Raw genomic sequence first — 21,053 nt, 5'->3', positions numbered from 1 at the left:
CATCCCAACAGTCCTGGTTTTCATGGGGCAGTCCAGATTTTCAGGCATTGTCCTTCCTCCTCTGGGAACCCTCAGGGTTTGACCCGGAATCTCAGGGTTTATCCCCAATTTCAGGGTCTCAGGTTAAAGGGTCAGACTCACAGGTCACACGAGCCGACGCCATCCTATTCTCCCCGCTGGGATCATATATAAGACTCCCAATTGGTGCTTTTGCTACTATTATGTTATGGTTGATATCTCTGCTTGAATGCAGGTGACTCAAATCTGGGCATCTTTAAAATAATGACAATCGAGTTTTCCATGAGGACCGGGATTAGAGCCATTTGGGTAATACTTTTTGGCAGCTCGCTGCATGGAATCTTCGCTGTTGGCTATTAAAGGGTTAATGTTTAATGAGTCTCAGGGTCGGCTCATCAAGAAGGTTCCCAGGTATGCCGCCGAGGCTTAATTGGATTAAATTAATAATTAGACGTGTTTCACGAACGCTGGTATCTTATAAACACCTGTATGCAGTGCTGGCATAAGGAAAGTAAAAAAAAATTGGGTTTTTCTCCCTAAAATTAATTATATGTATTATATATATACTTATATATATATATATTAGTTTTCCTTTATTATTGAAATTGTACCCTCAGGTTTTATTCTATAACCAGTGGATATCAATAAGTATAAGAATATCAAAGTATTGGACATCAAACGTTTCTTTTGCCATTGAATTCCATCAGATCTGTCAACGGGAAAAAAAAAACCTTTTTGGGATGAATCATATCTCGCAGAAAAGTTGAGAACATAGCACTTTATTTTTAGCAAAAAATCTCTTTGTAAAAGTTTCCACTAAAGACCCGCACTTTTATTTGATATCCGTATGTTCTGTAGAGACAAGTGGTTTATTTGCAAATTAAAACCAATGTCGTCTTTTACCATACCGAGAGGGTGGTAGATAAGTGGAGCAGCCGCCCAGCAGAAGTGGCAGAGGCTAATACAGTGAGGGGGTTTAAACATCGACATACGGCTCCTGAATCTGAAACGAGACCCAGGACCGATTTCTTTATTGTGTTATCTGGGGCAGAAGGGGTATTTGGCGCCGCGGTATATAGAAGGTGGTAACTTGTCTCAAGTTAGATCCGTAGCGGAGAGGATTCTATCGGGAATTTTGTGTCTTTCTCTCCCCGGCTGGGATGACAGCGAGCGCTTCCTGCGCTGGCAGGAGAAGCTGTTAATCATTTCACAAGCCAGATGGCAGCCCGATAGCGTTATTATCTCCCAATAGGATAGGCGCTGATCTGCCAAACGCAAAGCCACTTGTGGAAAAGGGGAGAAAAAACTGTGCATAAACCATACGCCATACGGTGCCCGAGACAAATGGTAGACCAACCTGCATTATCTCAGGTGTGCAAAGCTCTGACCTGCTTACTGCACATCTCCCACCCTGACCTACGGCCTCTCTGTACTAGTTTTTAGCTTGATTTAGCTCCGATGCTGACCCCGGAGAATGAAGGTCTGTAAAACATTTCCCTGCAGGGGTAGCACTCCATATGGAGGGCCGACCTGGCATGGGGTCGTTGGTTAAGTGTGTCCTTCAGGCGAGTCATTGAGAAGCTGTTCAGCATGGAGACATGGTGTATGTCAGGGCAGGATGCAGCCAAGCCTTTCATTTTACTTGGCAAGTACGAGAAGACAGATGTCATGTGGACTCTCCAGTTAGGGAAACTTCTGCACTCTTCTAGCCTTTGACATTTTGGAGGATTCCCTGTGAACTTTGTATAGTTTGCAGATCTAGAGTCGTACGATAATAAAACTTGTGGCTAATGTCACCCAGATACCCCAGCTGAAAGATGAAATATGTGTATTCTGTGATTCTGTGATCTATGCTGCTGGCATCCAGATGGTTAAATCTTGAGTACTTAAGGTGGGGTCCTAATCTTTGGAGCCCAGAACTTGTAAATGAGACCGTAATAGAAATGTGCCCTGCCAGCCACAGTTTGGAGAATGATTCACATCCTCTTTTTGTTCCCGGTCGATGCTTTGCGGGCTAATCCCTAGCGACGTCTTATTGCGCTGCGAAATAATTGATTTTCCGGGGCACACAGCTCTCTCTTTTTCATGTTTGTACATAATTAGGAAAGCTTGTAATCATCTCCGCACAGAAACAAAAAAAATGGATATTTGTTTGGTCTTTTTATTGGAGGCTCCTTTTTATTTTCGTAACAGTCCATCTTCTCGCTGAAGGAACGTTAGCTGAACCTCATTGATCCGTATGTTGCGAGGGCACATTTTGCTTGGTTGTCTATCGATCTGGAAATAAAGGGATTAAGGTTAGTTGGCCTGTGTTATTAATTTGTCCAGAGATGGAAGCGAAAGGATTGGTTAACCCCACATGTATGAATTTACAACAGCTTCCTGAAGCCCAACGATGCGCTTCAAGGTCATTATGGCCAATTAGGGAATCCAGAGAAGGACCTATATGTTGGTTTGGGTAGGATATAGAACATGGGTGTAGTAGGTTCATCCCAACAGAAGATGGAATCTTCGAAGATGATACCATTTACTGGTTAAAGGGCAAGACACGTTTGGCCAAAGATCGATAAACAATCCAAGTTTGGGACACAGGAGTCATCAAGAAGTCCATCCAAAGAAGAGTTGACTTGTTGAAGAGGTATTTATGGAGGTTCTGGATATCGACAAGAGATGCATGCAACATAATTGATTAAAACGTAGACTTCAACTCACACCTTAAGTCATTGGCTACCAACATAGAGCTGAACTCGCAGACTGTTGAGTAGCTGTGGAGAAGCCAAGCTGATGCTGAGCATTAACATGAAGACCAACTCTGAAAACTTGCATATAATTGACTTGAACACCAAGGAATATAAACAGAGTTTTCGAGCTCTACATTGGAACATTGTGATGTGTGGTCCCTTTAATTTTACTGAGCAGAGCCACTTCACAGAAGATACCTGGGCATAATCCTCCTTGGTAGGACCTCGCGCCTTTATTTTTCAGATGAATCCAGGATGAGCTGTTCAAGGATCTGTGTTTTGAAGTAAATCCAATCTGGAGACTCGGTAATGAATAAGGGAATGGATTTGTCTTGCTGCTCTAATAATACAAGGTGGATACTTTATACATGCAATGGAATTACAGCAAGACCCTGTCCACGTATCTCATTAGTGGACGCCGAATGAATACAGATGAATCCCATATGGTTCTCTGGGATGTTTTTTAAGCTGATTGTATAATAGAAATGACACCTTATCAGACCCGAGGCAATGAGTTATCTGCCTCTCTGCCTCCCGAAAAGGCTTAGTTTTAAGGTGAATTACTCTGTCCGACGTATAGTCCTAGTCCTTTTAATTGGAAACCTAATCTAACATGGACATTATAGCTCACTCGCATCATGGGGTGTCATGTACCTGTACATATTGGTGTCTTAGGCATTCCCGCTGGCCTCACAAATGCAAGACCATCTTCGTGTTGAGCTAAGGGTTTATGGATCGGTCCTAAATCCAGAGTTCCATTGATTCTTCATGTTTCAGGCCAGTGTCTTTTTGTGTATCAACTGCTTCACATACAATGCTAGTATCATAGAGTGATGTGTGTGGCACATGCGCGGCTAGAAGTTGTCTACAGTCTACATTCCGCTCGGTGTTTATTGTCTTGGGTTGGAGAAGCAAAATATGGGACAATATAAGGTTCTGTTTTATAGCGCGTGATCTTGGAACCCTCATCTAAAGCCGCCATTCAAGTGGGACACTATAAACCTGCGGGAAAACTGCAAGAATATATTGACGTATCTCTATAAATATATGGATTGGAAATCGATACCTTCTCGCATTCAAAGTGTTAAAGCGCTAAGGTCGTCAGGTCCACGCGCCATTTTGTATTCTCCTCCTGGACCCAACTATGGTTTCGCCTGGACATTACATACCGCTAATTCTATTCCAATTCACAGATTATTTTTCATCTGCCTACATGTTAATCAAATGTAACCACACTGTGAAAAGCGGTAATTGGGTTATATGCGCCAACTGAGAAGATTAACACTTCCCTGCCCAGACAGCCTTGAGATGCATCGTGCCCTGTGGTATATTGTAGAATATTGCCTTCTTTTTGCAAAGGCAAGTCGAAGTCTACAAATTGGAAACTGATTAGTTGTGCAATTAGATAATCAAATAATTAAATTCACCATGCAGAAGGAAGGGGGTTGCCTGCTGGCGTAAACTGGGGAGGGGAGGAAAAAATGTTCGAGGCAGTTAACAAGGGACATTACAATAAATTGAGAAGCCAATAGGTTTCTCCCAGTGGAACCAGCCTGTTTAATAACAGGGTACACATGCATGAATAGTAGGACTCCTCGCGGACTATTAGTATCACTGATTAAATAGTGATTGAAGTTCTGGCTAGGTTGTAGAGTTGACTGCCAGTGATGACATGGATGTAGTCAATCGATTGCTGAGTAGCAGTGAACCCTCTGAGTACATGGCCGTCTTCTGCTTGGAGAATGAACCAATGGGTAATAGATTGGGCCAGGGAATGCTGCCATCTTGATTTTAGAAACCATCTGCATAAGGTCTTGGCCCGGTAAGCTTGACTTGGTAACGTACTCTAGTAACATACCCCTGGATGGAACCAGTACCGGTCCACCCAGCTACAGTTTACTTACTGCAAGGTACATTGTAGTCTTGAAGTCAGCGGTGCCGCACGTTATTCATTTTACAAGCGTCTTTGGTCACTCTAAAACTTGAAGAACCTCTAGAAATAATGAAACCTGTGTGCTCCATGAAGAGTCATTTCTTAACAGTTTCGGTGGTTGTTGGGTCTGGATAAGTTATGACCCGGACTGAAGACTCCAGCTTGTAACTTCTCAACCTTGACAGCAAGACAAGCCAGCTGAGAAATCTATATAGACCAGTTTTAGACCGTGCTAAAAAAGGCAATGGTAAGATTATAGAATCCATGGCTACCTGGGGATTTATCCCTCTGCGTTTGGTGGACTCTTGTTCTCATAATGTTTAGCCATAAATTGTGTTTAGAAAATGGAAACTTGGTGCATGTCAGCTAGTAGACCATGGTCTACCATACATGGCTTAGAAAGGGAACATTTAGGAAAAAGAGCCAGATTGGATTGGCTGATGCCCATTACAATCACTTCGCTAATGGGTATCTGTACATGATTAGTCGTCTATTGACCGTGGTTGGTCTTCACCATTTGCTAACTTCGTGGGCAAGAACTTTGCCCAATTGGCAGAATGAATGCAGCCAATGTGATGCGACTTAATGAAAGGATTATCTTGAGACTGGTCTACAATACTTTTAGTTTCTCGTTGCATTGTAAGCCGTCGTAGAGAAGAGGGAGAAGAAATGTTTGGAGACCAACGGGTTAGTAATATGCGTCAAATAAATTCAGCACTGAAAGGATTATCGCTCCGTACTTTTGTCAGAACCGAGAAAGATTTATTTTTTTACATTTTTTTTTTTTTGATAGCTGCATTGTTCAACACCTACAGCAGAACGACACAATGTGCCATAAATGCGAGTCGCCTCCCCGGCTCTACCCTGGGAGTAATTAGCAGCTCTCAGCTCGTCTGTCAAACACTCCAACTCGGAAAAAGAATAGCGATAGCAATGTTCCTTTTGTTCTCAAACCTAAGAGGGAACGGTATGGAGCATCTCGAGAGGGATACAGACAGGTCGAATAAACAAGAGTGGGGAAAGGTGGGAGGCAAAATGCGTGGAATACATAGGTTTTGCAGTGAGTCTGAGATTGGAATTGCGTTGGTATATGTATGTGTGTTTATTTCTGTAATAGCCAAGACAGGGTTGTACACTATACTGAGAGGGTGGCATCAGGGGAGGAAAGAGGGGCACAGGGGTTTGGAGCCCAAAGAGGGACTGGCTAAACTAAACAGGGACACTTGGGAGGTTTGCGACAGCATTATTCACTCACCTAGAAGTCTGTTTTTCATATATTGACAGGCCATGTGGACTTTCATAGGAAGTATGACCTTCTGCCTTCTTAGACATTATTCCCCTTGTGAGATAAATCTTCTTCTGTCTTCTAGAATCCTTTTTTCATCTAAGCTCGGTGCGTTGGGGCTTTCGTGTTACAGTCTTTCCTCTGTCTCTGCCTTTAATCGCTTAATGCATCCCAGCCTAGTTCTATAGCACTCCCTTTGACCCATGGGAGCCGATGTCATTAAGTTGAACATATATTCAAGGTTAAAACAAGGACCTTTTGGCTGTATAGAGGCAACAAGGACATCCCTTAAAATAAACCATTTTGACCTAAAACAAATGAAATAATTTCTTAAAGAAGGAAGTTCTATTAAATACAAACTTTTATCCTTAAGCATAACACCCAGCGCTGTATACAGTTATAAAACCCCCCAGAGCTGTATACAGTAATAACCCCCCCAGAGCTGTATACAGTAATAACCCCCAGCGCTGTATACAGTAATAACCCCCCAGCGCTGTATACAGTAATATAACCCCCCCAGCGCTGTATACAGTAATATAACCCCCCAGCGCTGTATACAGTAATAACCCCCCAGCGCTGTATACAGTAATGTCAGTCGACAAAAACCTGGTTTGATCTCATTTTGTTATCACATGTCAGTCATGTGATATTTTCAGTGACTTTCCCGGCTCATAAAACCACACTGAGCTGATGCTTTATGGCAATGCTAATGAAGTCAGTTCCTCCATAGACTTTCATTAGTCTGACTGAGCCATTCTATTGTTTCCCACAGATAAGAAGGGGGGGGTTTAGTAGATCGGGGATCAGATAACAGAACGAAAACTCATACAAATGGCTGATATGCAGCTGCCTGAAAACATTATATTATGGGGCAAAAACTACAACCGGGTTAAAAAACAGCCCAATATTTTTGAAAACATATAAATGGTGGGAGTTCCACTTTTTAAAATAAAGTCAGTAAAGCTACTGGATTTAAGGGCCTAGCAATGTATATTTGTTGTCTTCTTGAAGAGGACCATAGGGTGATATTGTTGAATTGCTCTTCTGAGCCATGACGTCTCTGTGGAGCTCTCACTGGGGTACAAGAAGTAGAAGCAGAGAAGAGGCTTTATCCGAACGCCCGGCCTCTCAGATCCACCTGGCGCCCGCATTAATTCTGTTTGGCGGCCACCGGCCGTAGAGTTCTAGGGCCGTCTAGTTTGGAGGCTCGCTGCCCTGGAAATGCGCCAGAAATATGTCATGGTAACCAGCTAGATATCACACCAGCTTCTGTAGATGATTGTGGAGTTCATTACAGACACGCGGTCTGGTCTGTTCTCAGAATGTTCTTCCTGTCACTCGGAACAAAGACTTTTAAACGTCTCCGTCCTTCCCTCTCACTCAACGTCTACAACGCAGAACAAAGAACCAGCGCCGGGAGGCCACCAGAAACTATAACACCGTTCGTACCGCTCGGGCTCTATAACAAAGCCGTATTACCCCTTTGTAGAGAAGAAGAAAACCTGTTCAAGTGACCTTTCTCGCTCCAGCTGCCGCGGACTACAATTCCCACCATGCTTTGTACTCTGTCGTATAATAACACATAGAAAATAAAGACCAAGGGAAGACAGGGGGTTTAGGGTGGCCAAGAATGATGGGAAGTCGAAATTACCATTAATATTTTTATTATATAAAATACAGCCCTACATAGTACGAAAAGGTTTTTCCACATTCAAAGGTTTTTGTGGTTTCTTTTTGTATATTTTCTATTGGGAAAAATTCCAGTGTAAAAAAAATAAATATATTTTTGCACATGCCAAATGCATTTTTTATGTGTAATCTGTAGTATGAGTAATTATTTATTTTTGCTATTTCATTAATGTATGAGAGCGCCCTGCCCTACCGTTTAGTCCTCTTTTTGTCCCCGCTGGCCACCCAAAAAAGCGGCGTTCTTGTTTTATAGGAAGTCATGTTAAATTGGTGATTTTATAGTGTATGCGGGAAGCCTCTTCCGTATCAATACCAAGGTAGAAGTGAACGCTGCATTTAGTAGGCAGCCGCTGTTACTCCCCCCCCTCCATCTCTGCAATTAAATGACTTTGATAGCAGAGGGGGCACGTGCCAGGGGTGCCAGAGGCAGGGGATGGCTTTCTGCCTAATTGCACCATAGGTACGTTCTCGCCGCATTTACGGGGAATTAGCATTTCTGACACGTTGCAACGAAACGCGAGCACTCCGTTTCAGATTAACCAGCCGTGAAGGCATATTACATATAACATGCAGATACGGACACCTGCGAGAGCCGCGGCTGGGATTCCTGTAAACTTAATGGGCCGTTTGTGTAAAGAGCGATTTCCGAGGGCAAGCTTCTAAATGTGGAGCAGTCACCATGGAAACCAATAGAATGCTCAATGCCGATAGCTGCACATTTGGAACTTTTGCCCCAGAAAGCGGAATTCACTGTATTTCCTAAATCCTCTTCTCAGAAAAGGGGTGGAAGTCCATGTTATGTTTAAAAAAAATGTAAATAATGTGAATAAGCATATCATATAAAAGAAAAAGATAACACGCCAATGTAGGCATGTCCGGAGATACTTTTCTGAATCTCAAAATAGTTTCTGACGTATGGTTCTAGGCAAAAACATCAAGATGAGGACACAAGGGGTTATTACCTAAAGGTCAAGCTGAAGAGAGCTGACAGTTGAGTTGAGTTGCGTTAATAAGGTCAACTCATTTGAGTTGAGTGAAGTGGAGGAACAAGTCTGACAACCAGTTGACTCACCTTGTTGCCCAAGGGCTTGGACAGTGTTAACTCGACTCCATGAGAGTAGCCTATCCAGTAGGCTTTTGTATTGCCCCAAACCCCAAGACCATCCCGTGTATTGTCAAACACGCCACCCAGAACCATAAACAAAACTGGACTGGAGGCTCGTATAGCTCTTAGCCTGCCGATTAGAGGCCCCCACTCCCTCGCTCTACTGGCCCCATCGTTGGGAATTATCTTGAAAATATTGTCTTGACCTGGTAGGTTTAAGTAGCACTGGGTTTACTGGGTAGACCACTGGCCTTTAAGCTGTTGACTCAGAACAGAGTCATTAAAGTCCAAATGTAGCCGGAAGGTCGCAAAAAAAAAAGCGGTCATATCGTTTTATTAAAGTCCTGCTTTAATTGATAGTTCTAGGCTCAGAAGACCATCATTTGGTTGAGGACAGTAGCCCATTATAATCTTGCAGCGGTGGAACACACACCTGCTGCTGTTCTTCTAGTTTTAGGAAGACAGTGTAAAATGCGTGAATACTATGTGTTTATTATTTTGAACGTGGGTCTCAATATAAACGGCCTGCCTTCTGCTACAATACGCTATACGATCCATCTTTTTTTTATCTTTGATCTATGATCATTTTCCGGAAACGTCTCCTACTCGAAGGTATAAAACGATAAACGTTTTTTAGGGAAAGCACATGACTGGGCTGGATAAAAGGGAGATCTGATGCGCAGCGGCACGTTGGGGAGATCAGATCTCCGTTGTAACCAGCCCAGTTATATTGTTCCCCTTTTTAATTTCATTTGATAATATCCCCTTCATTTCTTTAAATATAGAAAACAAACAATCTGCCAGCAGATCGGCCCCATTCGGCCCCCGTCTAGTCTGCCCATTTCTCCTGCTGTAAAGACTCAAACCTTAATCAGTCGTTGGTCTCGTCTTAGATTCAGGAGCCGTATGTCTATCCCATACATGTTTAAATCCCCTCACTGTATTACGCTCTACCACTTCTGCTGGGGGGCTGTCCTATTTATATACCACCATTAGATTCTGACCTCTTGTTCTAACATTCCTCCTCCTTTCAAATAATCTCGCCTCCTGTACCTTTATGTATTTAAATGTTTCTCTCCCCCTCCCCTCTCTCTTCTCTCCTCCAAGCTGTACAGACGTCCAATAATATCTTATTCCTCGAGACATTGCTGCACCCATCTGACCTTGGCATTCAGTCTTAGGTATAAATTATGCACGATTCCTAGACATTCTTTAAAGAAGTCATGCAGCATCTGAGTCCGCTCAAAATCACGTTCACATAGGTCGCCACTCTTGCTTTCTCTCCGAGCCGCAGGTATTGCGCAATCAATAAAACCCAAGAGGCTGCATTAGTCTGCTGTTGAGAGCCGCGAAGCATCCCGATCGGTGGTTGGAACAAGACCTTGAGCCCGACTGAATACATCAGCATAGGTTTTAGTTCTAATGATGTCGATGGCGTTACCAGGAAAGCCTTGGGCCCTGCGTTGGCTTTTTAACCCCCCCCCTCGTTATCGTGCATTTCTATAGCATCGTTCCGAACGCATGCAATCTTTTGTCTTCAAAAACCTTCTTTTATGAAGAGGTCAGGGACGGCCAGCACGAGTATTTAAAAAGCAATCAAGCACAAGAGTCTCCGCGCTCGGCTAATGTGCATGTCGAACATATTTCTATGTGCGGCACACGATGACGATGCCCAGGAAGATTTTAACCCAACGGCGCAGACTTTATATTTCAAGGTCCTGAGTCGAAAATAGGATTTCCGAGCTGTATTTACATCGGGGCAGCGTTTTTTAACCAATGTTTAGTGTTCCTTTGTAAGAATACCCAAGCATGTCATTGTTATTATTATTATTCCGCAGCGGTGTACAATGTATATATGGGGTGGGTAACAAATATATAACACAGATACATTTACAGATACAATAGGAGGTGACGACCCTGTACGTTGAGCTTGTCTTCTAGCCTTCATACAGAGTTCCTGGTAACAATGGTGGGCTCCTCAGGGTTGCACTCGTGAGCTTACAATCTAAAAAAGGATTATGTGGATAATTGAGGTAAAAAAAGAAAGGGTAAGTTGTTAATTGACACGACTCCAGTCACATTATATGAGTGGGGTTGTGATGTCATCATCATGACCTCACACCATTAAACTATGGCTCACCCATTATATGCAAGTGTGCCTGCAAGAGCTCTCATATAATTGGTCCTATAATTAGGATATTGATCCCATGATTAGGATATTGAGCACAAAATGGGACATAAGACTTGCTGTTGAGACTGCCCTGACCAAATCGGGAGTATTGGTAACTATGCCAAGGATCTGATACTTGAACCCGCCCCATGTCTTTTTAATGAAGGATTCATTAACATTTTAGGCAAAGTGAAATTAAAAATAAACTATTCTTCCTAGAATACAGAAGACTATTGATTTGTCATTCTCTTATTAACCCTTATTTTGCTGAATTGTTGTTTATTTTTACTATTTCATTGGCTTACACCTTCAGACACCTTAAAAGCGAGAAGAAGACTTCATTTTGTTTCATGGCAACTCATCTTCTTTTAACGGCAGCTGCAAGGCTGCGGGCTTCATTCCCGTGTCGCTGCCTATGCAGAATTTATTTTTTTGAGTATTGAATTTCTAGCATAATGGATAACCCGCCGCAGCGGGCCTGTTATCTGCTGTTTGTTCGGCGTTCCAAGCCTTCAGTGGACGGTATGATGAATTCAGCTTCCAAATGCAGAGACCGGTTGAAATTTGCTTCGGTCAGCTTGATTTTGGGAACTAGAAGCGGTGCAGAATATTTCGCCGGGGCGTAGAAAAAAGTAGAAATGTTCTATTTGGGATACAGGAGATTTTATGACAATAACAATTAGTCTCTGGTGTTTTTTTAGTCAATATCTCAATATTATTTTTAATAAATGTTTTTATTATAACATTTATACACATGATCGGGGCTTTTAGGGCTGTAGTACCCTGTGATACCCTCATACCCAGCAAACATTCCGAGCTCCCACAAAAGGATTTGAGTCTCACAGAGGGACTGGACAAACTGAACAGGGACACTTGGGAGGCATGGCATTGGAAATTAGATTTGTGGATCTGTTTTTGTGTGAATTTCCAATTCTCGTTTTACATGGTTGTAGATATAGATAACATGCAATTTCCTATTGGCTGGGAGGTTACTATGATGATATCTCATCCAATAAGTTCCCCGTAACAATATAAGAAGGCGACCATAAATGCACTAGAACATTTTTGCTCCGAAAACAAATAAATGACTTCTTCCAGAGCGACTTCAAAGGAAGAATTTTTATTTTTAATTTTTAGATAGGAAAACAGCCCGCCGAAAATGTCATTTTGCACTCTTTGGTCTGTACTTAAATAAATAAAAGACCCGGAATGCTGCATGAACCGTTGTAACACTGACAGGTGCCGACGTTTACAAGCGGCTGTCTCCGGATGCTGGAATCATTGGAAAGGTCACTGGCTGGTTACTGCGTGGTTTATGATACTTCAAACAGAAGACAAACGAGGCTACGTGTCAGGATATGATCAAAGCCCTCTTTTTGCTCCAATTTTCTCCATATTCTTTTTTCCCAATATCCTTTTTTTGTTTAGATGCCCGAGGTTTCTTGTGATTCCCCCAGTCACGTGAGGATGGTGACAGGCGATAGGGCCAAAGTGGAGCCTAGGTCCCCAGTTCTTCCTCTTCTGGGGCCACACTTCCCAAATGGGAATATTCAGCCCCTTCCTTCCCTCCTAGGCCAAAAGAGGGCCAGATCTTCTAGGAGCTCTTGTGAGGGGGATCCACTGAAGTCTTGGAGAAGATGTGGACACCAAAAAGCATAGATAAACAGCCAGCCCCCAAGTTTTGGGGATATGCAGCTCCTTCCCTCCACCAGCTGAAGCCTAAGGGAGGGCTTGATCTTCTACGACCTTTCCAAAAGGAGGATCCACTGAACTCTTAAAGGAGGGCAGGTGGCTGTAGACCCCCCAAGTGATACTTGATGTTCTTACCAGCCCAGACAGCGAGCTGGATTTTGTTCATCCCTCACAAAAGCACACCTGCATACCAAATGTCCCAGGATCTAACCTAAGGGCCCCAAATATACCTTGGGCTCCACGGCCTTAAGGCCAGAGGAACAAGTCCGTCCCTGACAGGTCCTCGCTAGATCTTATATTTCACTCCAGAAGACTTTAACATTCTGACATAGAAACATAGAATGTGACGGCAAATAACCATTCTACAAATCTCAGACCTTATTTTGGTTCTTATTCCCTAAAATCTTTCCCTGTATCGTGATCGGTGTCACTCAACACAACTTAAGATCCTTGACTGTGAATAGAAAATGTCTTTTCCATTAAGAGGTAATTACTACTAATGTGCAGAGGTCACCCACTGAGGTCCTTTGTCCAGGGATGGCCTGTTTTCCAATTATTCTTCATCTTTTACTCAAGAGGTCTGATCACTCACTCTTCATTCATGTCAAGTGTCTCCAGAAAGGTCTCCTGTCCACTATACCATTATCATAGAGCTACCAACATTCTCAATTTTATCAAGACAGTCCTTAGAACGGCACTCGTGTTCTGTTCATCATGGGAGTACGTGATATGAGGTCAGCCTTCCCATGCAAAGCGGGAATGGTGATATAATTAAGTAATACGCCATCCATTTAGAAAAGGTCATGACATCATACCAATGAGGAGGTATTATAGTCTTCAGAATTTGCCCCAAAAGACGAGGCTCTACTCTTTTGCATAGCCGTCACGTGTCTTGAAGCAGTGATGTGAGCGCTATCAGATTTTGCACGTATGATAAAATACGCAGACCCTGCTAATGAAACACCTTCCCCCCCCCTGGGAAATGCGGCCTTTTTAATTAAACTTTTCATCCTAACCGCCCGACATTTTCCGCAGCGATCCAGGCTCCGAAATTATTGCGTGGCAGGAAATCCAAATTTAAACCGTAATTTCTGTTTTTTCCTCTGCAGAAGCGCTATTAAGGGAGAGGGAGGGAGAATCCGCTTCTGAAAAGTTGTGGGGGCATTTTAAAATTTCTGTATAAATTCTGAACTTTGGTATTTTCCATTGAGATGGTCGTCAGATACGGAACTGTATTAGAACAAGAGGACATAACCTTAAATTAGAGGGTCCGACGCTAATATGAAATAGTGGTAGATAAGTGGAACAGCCCCCCAGCAGAGGTGGTAGAGGGTAATACAGTGAGGGGATTAAACATGCATGGGGTAGGCATACGGCTCCTGAATCTAAGACGAGACCAACGACTGATTAAAGGTTTCAGTCTTTACAGCAGGAGAGACGGGCGACTAGACGGGGGCCGAATACGGCAAATATATATCCGCATTCTACCTTGCTGGCACTGACATGGTTAACAAAGTCATCTCGGAAGCCACTTACAGGGTGAGGGAGCAACGGGTTCGTGGCCCAAAAAAGAAGCAGCGCCAAAATACAGAATGCATTACTGATGATTTCATGATTGCGTTCAGACATCTCGATCCAGCTTTAGCTTTAGAAAGAAGTTATTATTATTATTTTTCTGTAAAAACCAGAAGATTTAAGGTTTCCTCGCCCGGAGAATGCAGAGGGAGAGCCGCGCCGCTCCAGCCAACACGGGCTTTTAAATCTCCCATCCATCACCAGCCGAGGCCGCGGTGACCTTAACACTCATAGCCGCGCTCTGCTTATTAAAGTGGGATTAGGGGGTCTGTGCATTGAGTCCCCGCTGGGCTGCGGTCATTACATACAAGTATAATCCCTCTCCGTTTAACCCCCTCTGTGCTAGAAGGATATGCGATCTGTGTCCCCTGTGTTCCCGGTAAATAATGACGTTCGCGACATGGTCAATCTTTATTTTCAATGATAATCTAAAAATCAGGTGGTCTCCAACATTTCCCATGTACAGGTAGGGCTTCCAGATAAGATATTTAAACAGGACAGCCTGCTGCCAGGAAGACTTTGGCCAGCCTGCCTCCCCAAAAGACCCCAACTGGAAGGCAAGTCCATGTATCCACTACCCCAGAGATTCAGAATAGAATGACATATTGCCACCTGGCTCTTGGCCTCAGATTCTGGAACTGGCTGTGCATTTCCATCTTATTTTGTTTAAACATCAGCTCGTTATGAGGCCCTGGAATCACACATTATGCACTTCTACCTGCAATAGGTGCGGAGTTACTCACTGCTAGCCGTAATCCCTGTCGTGCGTGGCCGGCTGAGAGTTTTTGTCTGAAACTAAATCTCACTCATAGCAGAGACCTCGCTTCACGGAGCGAGCGCGAGCGTAAAAAAAACAAAAAAACACCCGTCAGGGGGCATCTGTAACGAATCCAAGAGCTCACGGCAAACAATTTGCTAAGTGCTGCTGGCTCACGAGGTGCTCATTCTGGCTCCGATCCCAGACGTTTCTTTCCAAACCTTCGACATCACAATGCGTTCAAAACAATGTTGGGGCTATAATTTCACAAACGCCGGACTGCCGAAAACTCTTCAAAGGGCAAAATGTGATCCCGTGGGGTGCCCGTCGGCCTACATTTTGTTTTTCTCAAGCAGACAACTTAATTAGCGCATTAAACATCTATTTTGAATTTACCTCAGCACTGTAAACAGACCGTGTCAAGGGCAGCAATGGCTGATGAAGTCATGGTAATGGACAGCAGTAGTAGGACATTGGGGTCCAAGTTGCGCCATTTTCCCCTGTAGGACAGGAAGCCATTTAGATTCAAGGGCCACATAGTTGTAGCAATATCTGCATGAAAGCGGGCTCATCTAATCAGATGTTGCACGAGGTGGCCATTTTTAAATGTTAACTTGATGGAAACATCTACAAGGAACCTCCTCAACCAAGTTCCAGAAGGATCTCTGCATATTCTGGTTGCACGCTTGGACCGGTCACTTTGCATAAAAGTCCAAAGAGATGAATTCATCAAAACTGATTATTTAGCAGATTGATCGGCTTTCATTGATTCCCTCCTAACAATTCACATTTTCTACGTCTTCCCGACCCCCATCAGCTAATATCACAGCTAAAAACCTTTAAAAATACAGTGGTTTTTTACCCTTAACAGACACAAGGTCCCTTGCCTTGTCTCCATTCTCTTAAAGATCAATTAAGCATTCCTGCAATTGCGATGAACCCTGCCTCATTCAGACCTCTCATCAAAAATATAGTATTTAATCAAAGAATGGCAAAGATAGTACAGGCAGTCTGTTTTGGGGCACTAACAAGCTGTTTGGGGACAGAGGTAGCACAGACAAGCTGTTTGGAGCAAAGATGGCAAAGACAGGCTGCTTGGGGGCTAAGATGGCACTGATTAACTGTTTTGGGGCAAATGTGGATCTCACATCTGTTTGCAGGAAAAGCTAGCAGTGTGGAACATGTTGCCTGTGACGATGAGGGCTCCAGGGCCCTGTGGTTTCTGTTTACTCCCCTGGCTTTCGCAGTGTTCCTTCTTCTTGTGTGCCTCGGAATGATACACTAGCGAGCTAAGGTCACATCTAGCAAGGGGCACATTAAGTCTAATTAGGAAATTAGTAATACCACTTAGAGAAAAGAGAGTCTTACTTGGAAATTAGCATAATGATCTAACAGGCTTGTAGTGTAAACACCGTACGTCGTGCTTAAAAAAACAAAACATTTTGGCTCAGGTGAGATATAACAAGTCTCAATGACTTCAATAATGTGAGAATTTTGGCGTAGTGAACAGATAAATGTGATGGATAATATGGGAAAGCTCATGCATTCATGCATTCGAGGTTGATCTTAAAATTGGAGAAAGAGAAAATAAGTTTATGAATTTGCTTTAGATAAACTCAAACCTTAATCAGTAGTTGGAGCATTAAGCCCATCCCATGCATGTTTAAATTCCCTCTTTGTATTAGCCTCTACCACTTCTGATGAGAGGCGGTTCCAATTATCTACCACCCTCTCAGTAAGGTTAAACTTTTTTGCATAACATTTAAACCCCTTCTAGATTTAGATTCATACCTCTGTGAAGATGCTCTGAAACGTCCTGACATGATATAAGGAAAAACACAAACCACCTAATTAGCTCTCTATCCAAATAAGAGTCTAACGAGTTACATCCCTAGTGAGATGAATTGCAAATTGGAGTCCTCTTTGACCTGTGGACGTCTAGAAAAAAAATACCCCGACACATACTCACAAAAACAATTCAAATTAGCCTCCGTAGCTGCATCATAATTATAGGGACACTGTTTGGATAAAGCATTATAGTGAAGATTAACCAATGCAAAAATCTTTTACTGCGTAGACAGTCCCTTCACACGCTATGTGTTTTCTGCCATTAGATTATGGCAGGGTTTTTCCAGAGCATTTTTCTAGAGGTCAGCAGAAATTCATTGTTTTGTTTTTGTTACTTGTGCATTTAAAGGTCACCACGGATCAATGATACTAATGCTGCTATTTCTCTGTTTTGACTTTCAGAACAAAGTTTTGAATGTGGATGGCATTAAAGTCAAGCTACAGGTAAGCACGGATTTGTATATTTGTTCCAGCTTTCCCTACTTTTAACTTGCTGTTTGTCATTTTTTAGATCTCATAGTGGTCCATTAAAGGGGCAGTTAAAGGGATGGTTGCATGGCTGCTCACCCAGTGTTCTTGAACTCTGGATCACACAGGGATTAAAATTGGGGCCCGGTGCTTTAAGGCCAGCGGCTGATGAAATGTGCGTCCACCTGCTCGATACACGCTTCTTCACGGTACACTCTTACATGTTTGAACCTGGTGGTTGTGTGTATCCAGACAGTGGCGGGACATTGAAGGATCTGATCTGCAGAAGCAGGAATAAAGGTGCTTGGGAGGTGCCATCAGCCACTGTTGCACCAGGCATTTGCCCACTTCAGCTGATGGCCAGTCCGGGCCTGGGTAAACCGCTTCTGCCATGATTTTCCTAGCAATATTTGTTTGGCCCGTATCCGCCGGAAAGTTATGGGAGTTGCAGTTCATCAACAGTTTAGAATTACAATTAATATTATAATTTGGAAATCTCTAACAACTTGGTAATAATATTATTGGGAATAATTAGTGTGAATCTGCTGTCATCATGACATCAGCCGTGATGGCGTAACTCTACCCTTTCCCCCCAGATTTGGGACACTGCCGGCCAGGAGCGATTCCGCAGCGTGACTCACGCCTACTACCGGGACGCTCATGGTAAGTTGTCTGGTCCACAAGCATTACAATGGGTTAGTGTTAGGATACAAAATGTCAGACTATGGGACGGGTCACCGTTTGCAGCAGCCATGGACTGTTCTTGGTGGTGTGCTGGGAATCTGGGAATCAAAGCTGCCAATATTTCAATACATCTAAAGGGTATGGGGATATTTCACCTTTTTTTTATTACGGGAAAGTAAAATAAAATACTGCTCAGTATTAATTAAAACCTTTAAATCCAGGAACTGTCATGTAATGCACCCTGATTGTGTCTTTACAGCCCTGCTCTTACTGTATGATATAACAAATAAAACATCATTTGACAATATCCAGGTAAGAGATTACTGTGCTGAAAACAGATAAAATGTGTTTCTTTGATGATAAAGTTTTCAGATAAAGTTTGTTTAGTAAAACAAGTGTGAATTCGCAAATTCTGCTGAGCGACAACCCTCAATGCTAAGCGTACGCTGGCAGTGAATGGGTGCCATTCTGGATCAGGTCTTCCTACATCATAATGACGCAAATGTATGGCTTAATAGGAAGGATAAAAACTGTCTTTATTTATACTTGGTAATTGTCGTGGTCTGTGGTTGACAGGTGCCTGGGGTGTTTTAGAATGGAAAGCCACAAAAATGACAAGGAATAATAAAAAAAATGATGATTGGCTTCTGGAGGCTCTTTAATAATTAATTTTCTTCTGCTTCGAAACTCCTAATTGTCTCTTTGTATCAGTAAAAGTATTATCTGTTTTAATTCTAAAGAAAATTCGGTGGGGAGGTACAGCAGGTGGGCAGCAGCTGGCTATACCCGGTCACAAGCTAAAGGAGCATAAAACATAGCCTGCGGCCTCTCAGATGCAGATGTTGGCAGCACTTACGTCATCGGGCGATTGCTGGCCTTAAAGTGCCAGGGCCACCTTGTCTTCGCCAATCCGGTCCGGTCTGAGAGCGCAGTTGAGATACGTTGATACATAAGTTGCATTTCTGTATTGCGTCGTATAGACTAGAATAGCTTGCGTTGGAGACGGTCCATTCCACAGTTGCTAAAGTTGACAAAGACTTTACTAGACTACCTCCTTATTCCGGATTGTACATTGTATCAAAAATTCTTCTTCGATTGTAACACGTGAACATCTACAGAGCTGCATCATATGATGGTGCGCTAAAAATCTATGAATAATGAATAATAATACCTGTCATTTCTATAGACACAATGTTAAAAGTTGACAATATGTAATTTGCCGGCAGATCAGACCCATTTGGCCCCATCTCGCCTGCCTGTTTCTCCAAGTGTAAAAACCCAAACCTTAAACAGTCCTTTGTCTCGTCTTAGATTTAGATCCCATGGATGTGTAAATACCCTCACTGTATTAGCTGTTAGAACACTATATGATGTTACTTATTACCTCTTTCGTGTTGGTCCAGAGGCATTAGTTGTTCATTCAGCCACAGGCCCAACTATGCAACATTGGCCCCAATATTGAAACAGTTTAGGTCCCACACTGTTAATATCATTTTTGTGTTGGAATCAGTATAAAAGGCTGTTTCTTACAATCCAGTGTCTGTAATTTTAGCGTATAAAGTCTAACATAATGAAAATGTTTGGCATCTGCTGGGTTTTGAAATATGTAAGCGCTAATTTTCTCACAATTTACCAAAGTGGTCTGCGGCAGAACAGACCGCCAGCGCCGAGCGCCTGCTGAAACGTTCCAGAGTGTCTTCTAATGCGTCCGAGCAATTGTGACATATAGCAATTACTTTCTTTTAAGCGCGATGGTGTTTGGATCTGCCTGATGAAAGCTGACACATTTAAATGCTTGTCTAAGAAACTCATTCCCTTCCAGAGACTAAGATTATCTCATCAAATGGACAACCCACATGGCTGCCTGCCGGGAAGGGTAATTAAAAGGTTTTGTGGGATGGTTTAGAATGGTAGGGGATACAATCATGATCGGCTTGGAGGTTGAAGGTTGCGGTCAACTGCTGGTTGTCTTTGTGCTGTTCACAAAAAATTCCGGTCAATAGGAAGACACATATGCATGGAGAAGAAGACGATAAGGAATAATCATAAAGGATGAGCTACCACAAAAGCACATGAAATGTGACTAAGTGTTTGACCCCAGGAACCTGAGAAGAACTTCCCAAGGTGGGCCACCTGGAGCTCTCCTTCTTCTCATGGAGTGGCTTCATGGGGGTGTGACCAGCGGCATATATAGGTGTGTCTAGCCATGCATTAGGGCAGGGCTACCCCCGACAGCCTTCAATAGGCGGGGAGTAGGAGGGAAGAGGATGTGGCTAAACCCGGACCGTTTCCACGAGACTGCAGTCAAAAGTCTAGGACACACGGTGGGTCACGGAGGTATCCAAGGTATGGACACCATATTCCCACCGGGCAATGACGCAAAATATTTAGTCTTCTTTGAACCCAGGAGGAAACCTCTTTCACGTTAAGTAACCAGGAGAAGGAAATAAAAGACACCGAGGAGTTTTATGAAAAACGTGGAAAAGCAAGGGCCATGTTTTGGGGTTTGACTTTCCTGAAACTTCATGCTGAAACTCACTGTTGAGAAAGAAACATTTAATGTTTTAATGGGCAGAATAAAAAGTGACATTTTCAGCAATATTTGTAAATCTCAACCCGTCCAGCAGGGAGGTAAATACTCTTTCCTTTTACAAACTCTGCTTAAAATTCTGCATCTCGTTGAAGGGGAACGTCTACCAAATCATTATTAACTACTAGCATCAGATTAAATATATATTTTCAAGAATTCTGAGCTGTTTTCTTTTTCAAAACAGTTGTAATTTTTGCATAAAATAATGCTTTCAGACAGCTGCATGTTAGCCTTTTGTATCTAGCTCTGTTATATGAGCCCAGTTGGACTCTTTGACTGATGAATGTCTATGGAGGTACAGACTTAATTAGCATTGCCATAAAGCATCAGGTCAGTGCGGTGTTTGAGCCGGGAAATTCTCCCAAAATATAACATGACTGACAGCAATGGCGGCTCCATGCATATAAAGTGTGGTTGCAAACTGACATTACTGTATACAGCGCTGGGGGTTATTACTGTATACAGCGCCGGGGGGTGATATTACTGTATACAGTGCTG

The 21,053-nt window shown here is 43.0% G+C and overlaps 1 protein-coding gene across 1 annotated transcript in view; it reads left to right on the top strand.

Moving 5' to 3' along the window:
* The window catches only part of RAB26 (RAB26, member RAS oncogene family), a 59,853-nt gene that overhangs the window by 27,719 nt on the left and 11,081 nt on the right, over nucleotides 1-21,053 (top strand). The window contains exons 3-5 of the mRNA XM_053470410.1: nucleotides 17,216-17,257; nucleotides 17,878-17,944; nucleotides 18,225-18,277. Of these exons, the coding sequence (XP_053326385.1) occupies nucleotides 17,216-17,257; nucleotides 17,878-17,944; nucleotides 18,225-18,277 (162 nt within the window). The remainder of the gene's footprint in view (nucleotides 1-17,215; nucleotides 17,258-17,877; nucleotides 17,945-18,224; nucleotides 18,278-21,053) is intronic.

Source organism: Spea bombifrons, chromosome 7, assembly GCF_027358695.1.
Source record: "Spea bombifrons isolate aSpeBom1 chromosome 7, aSpeBom1.2.pri, whole genome shotgun sequence".
In the NCBI taxonomy this organism is placed as follows: Eukaryota; Metazoa; Chordata; class Amphibia; order Anura; family Pelobatidae; genus Spea; species Spea bombifrons.
Note: the sequence above shows the minus strand (reverse complement) of the source record. Positions and strands in the feature narration are given on the sequence as shown.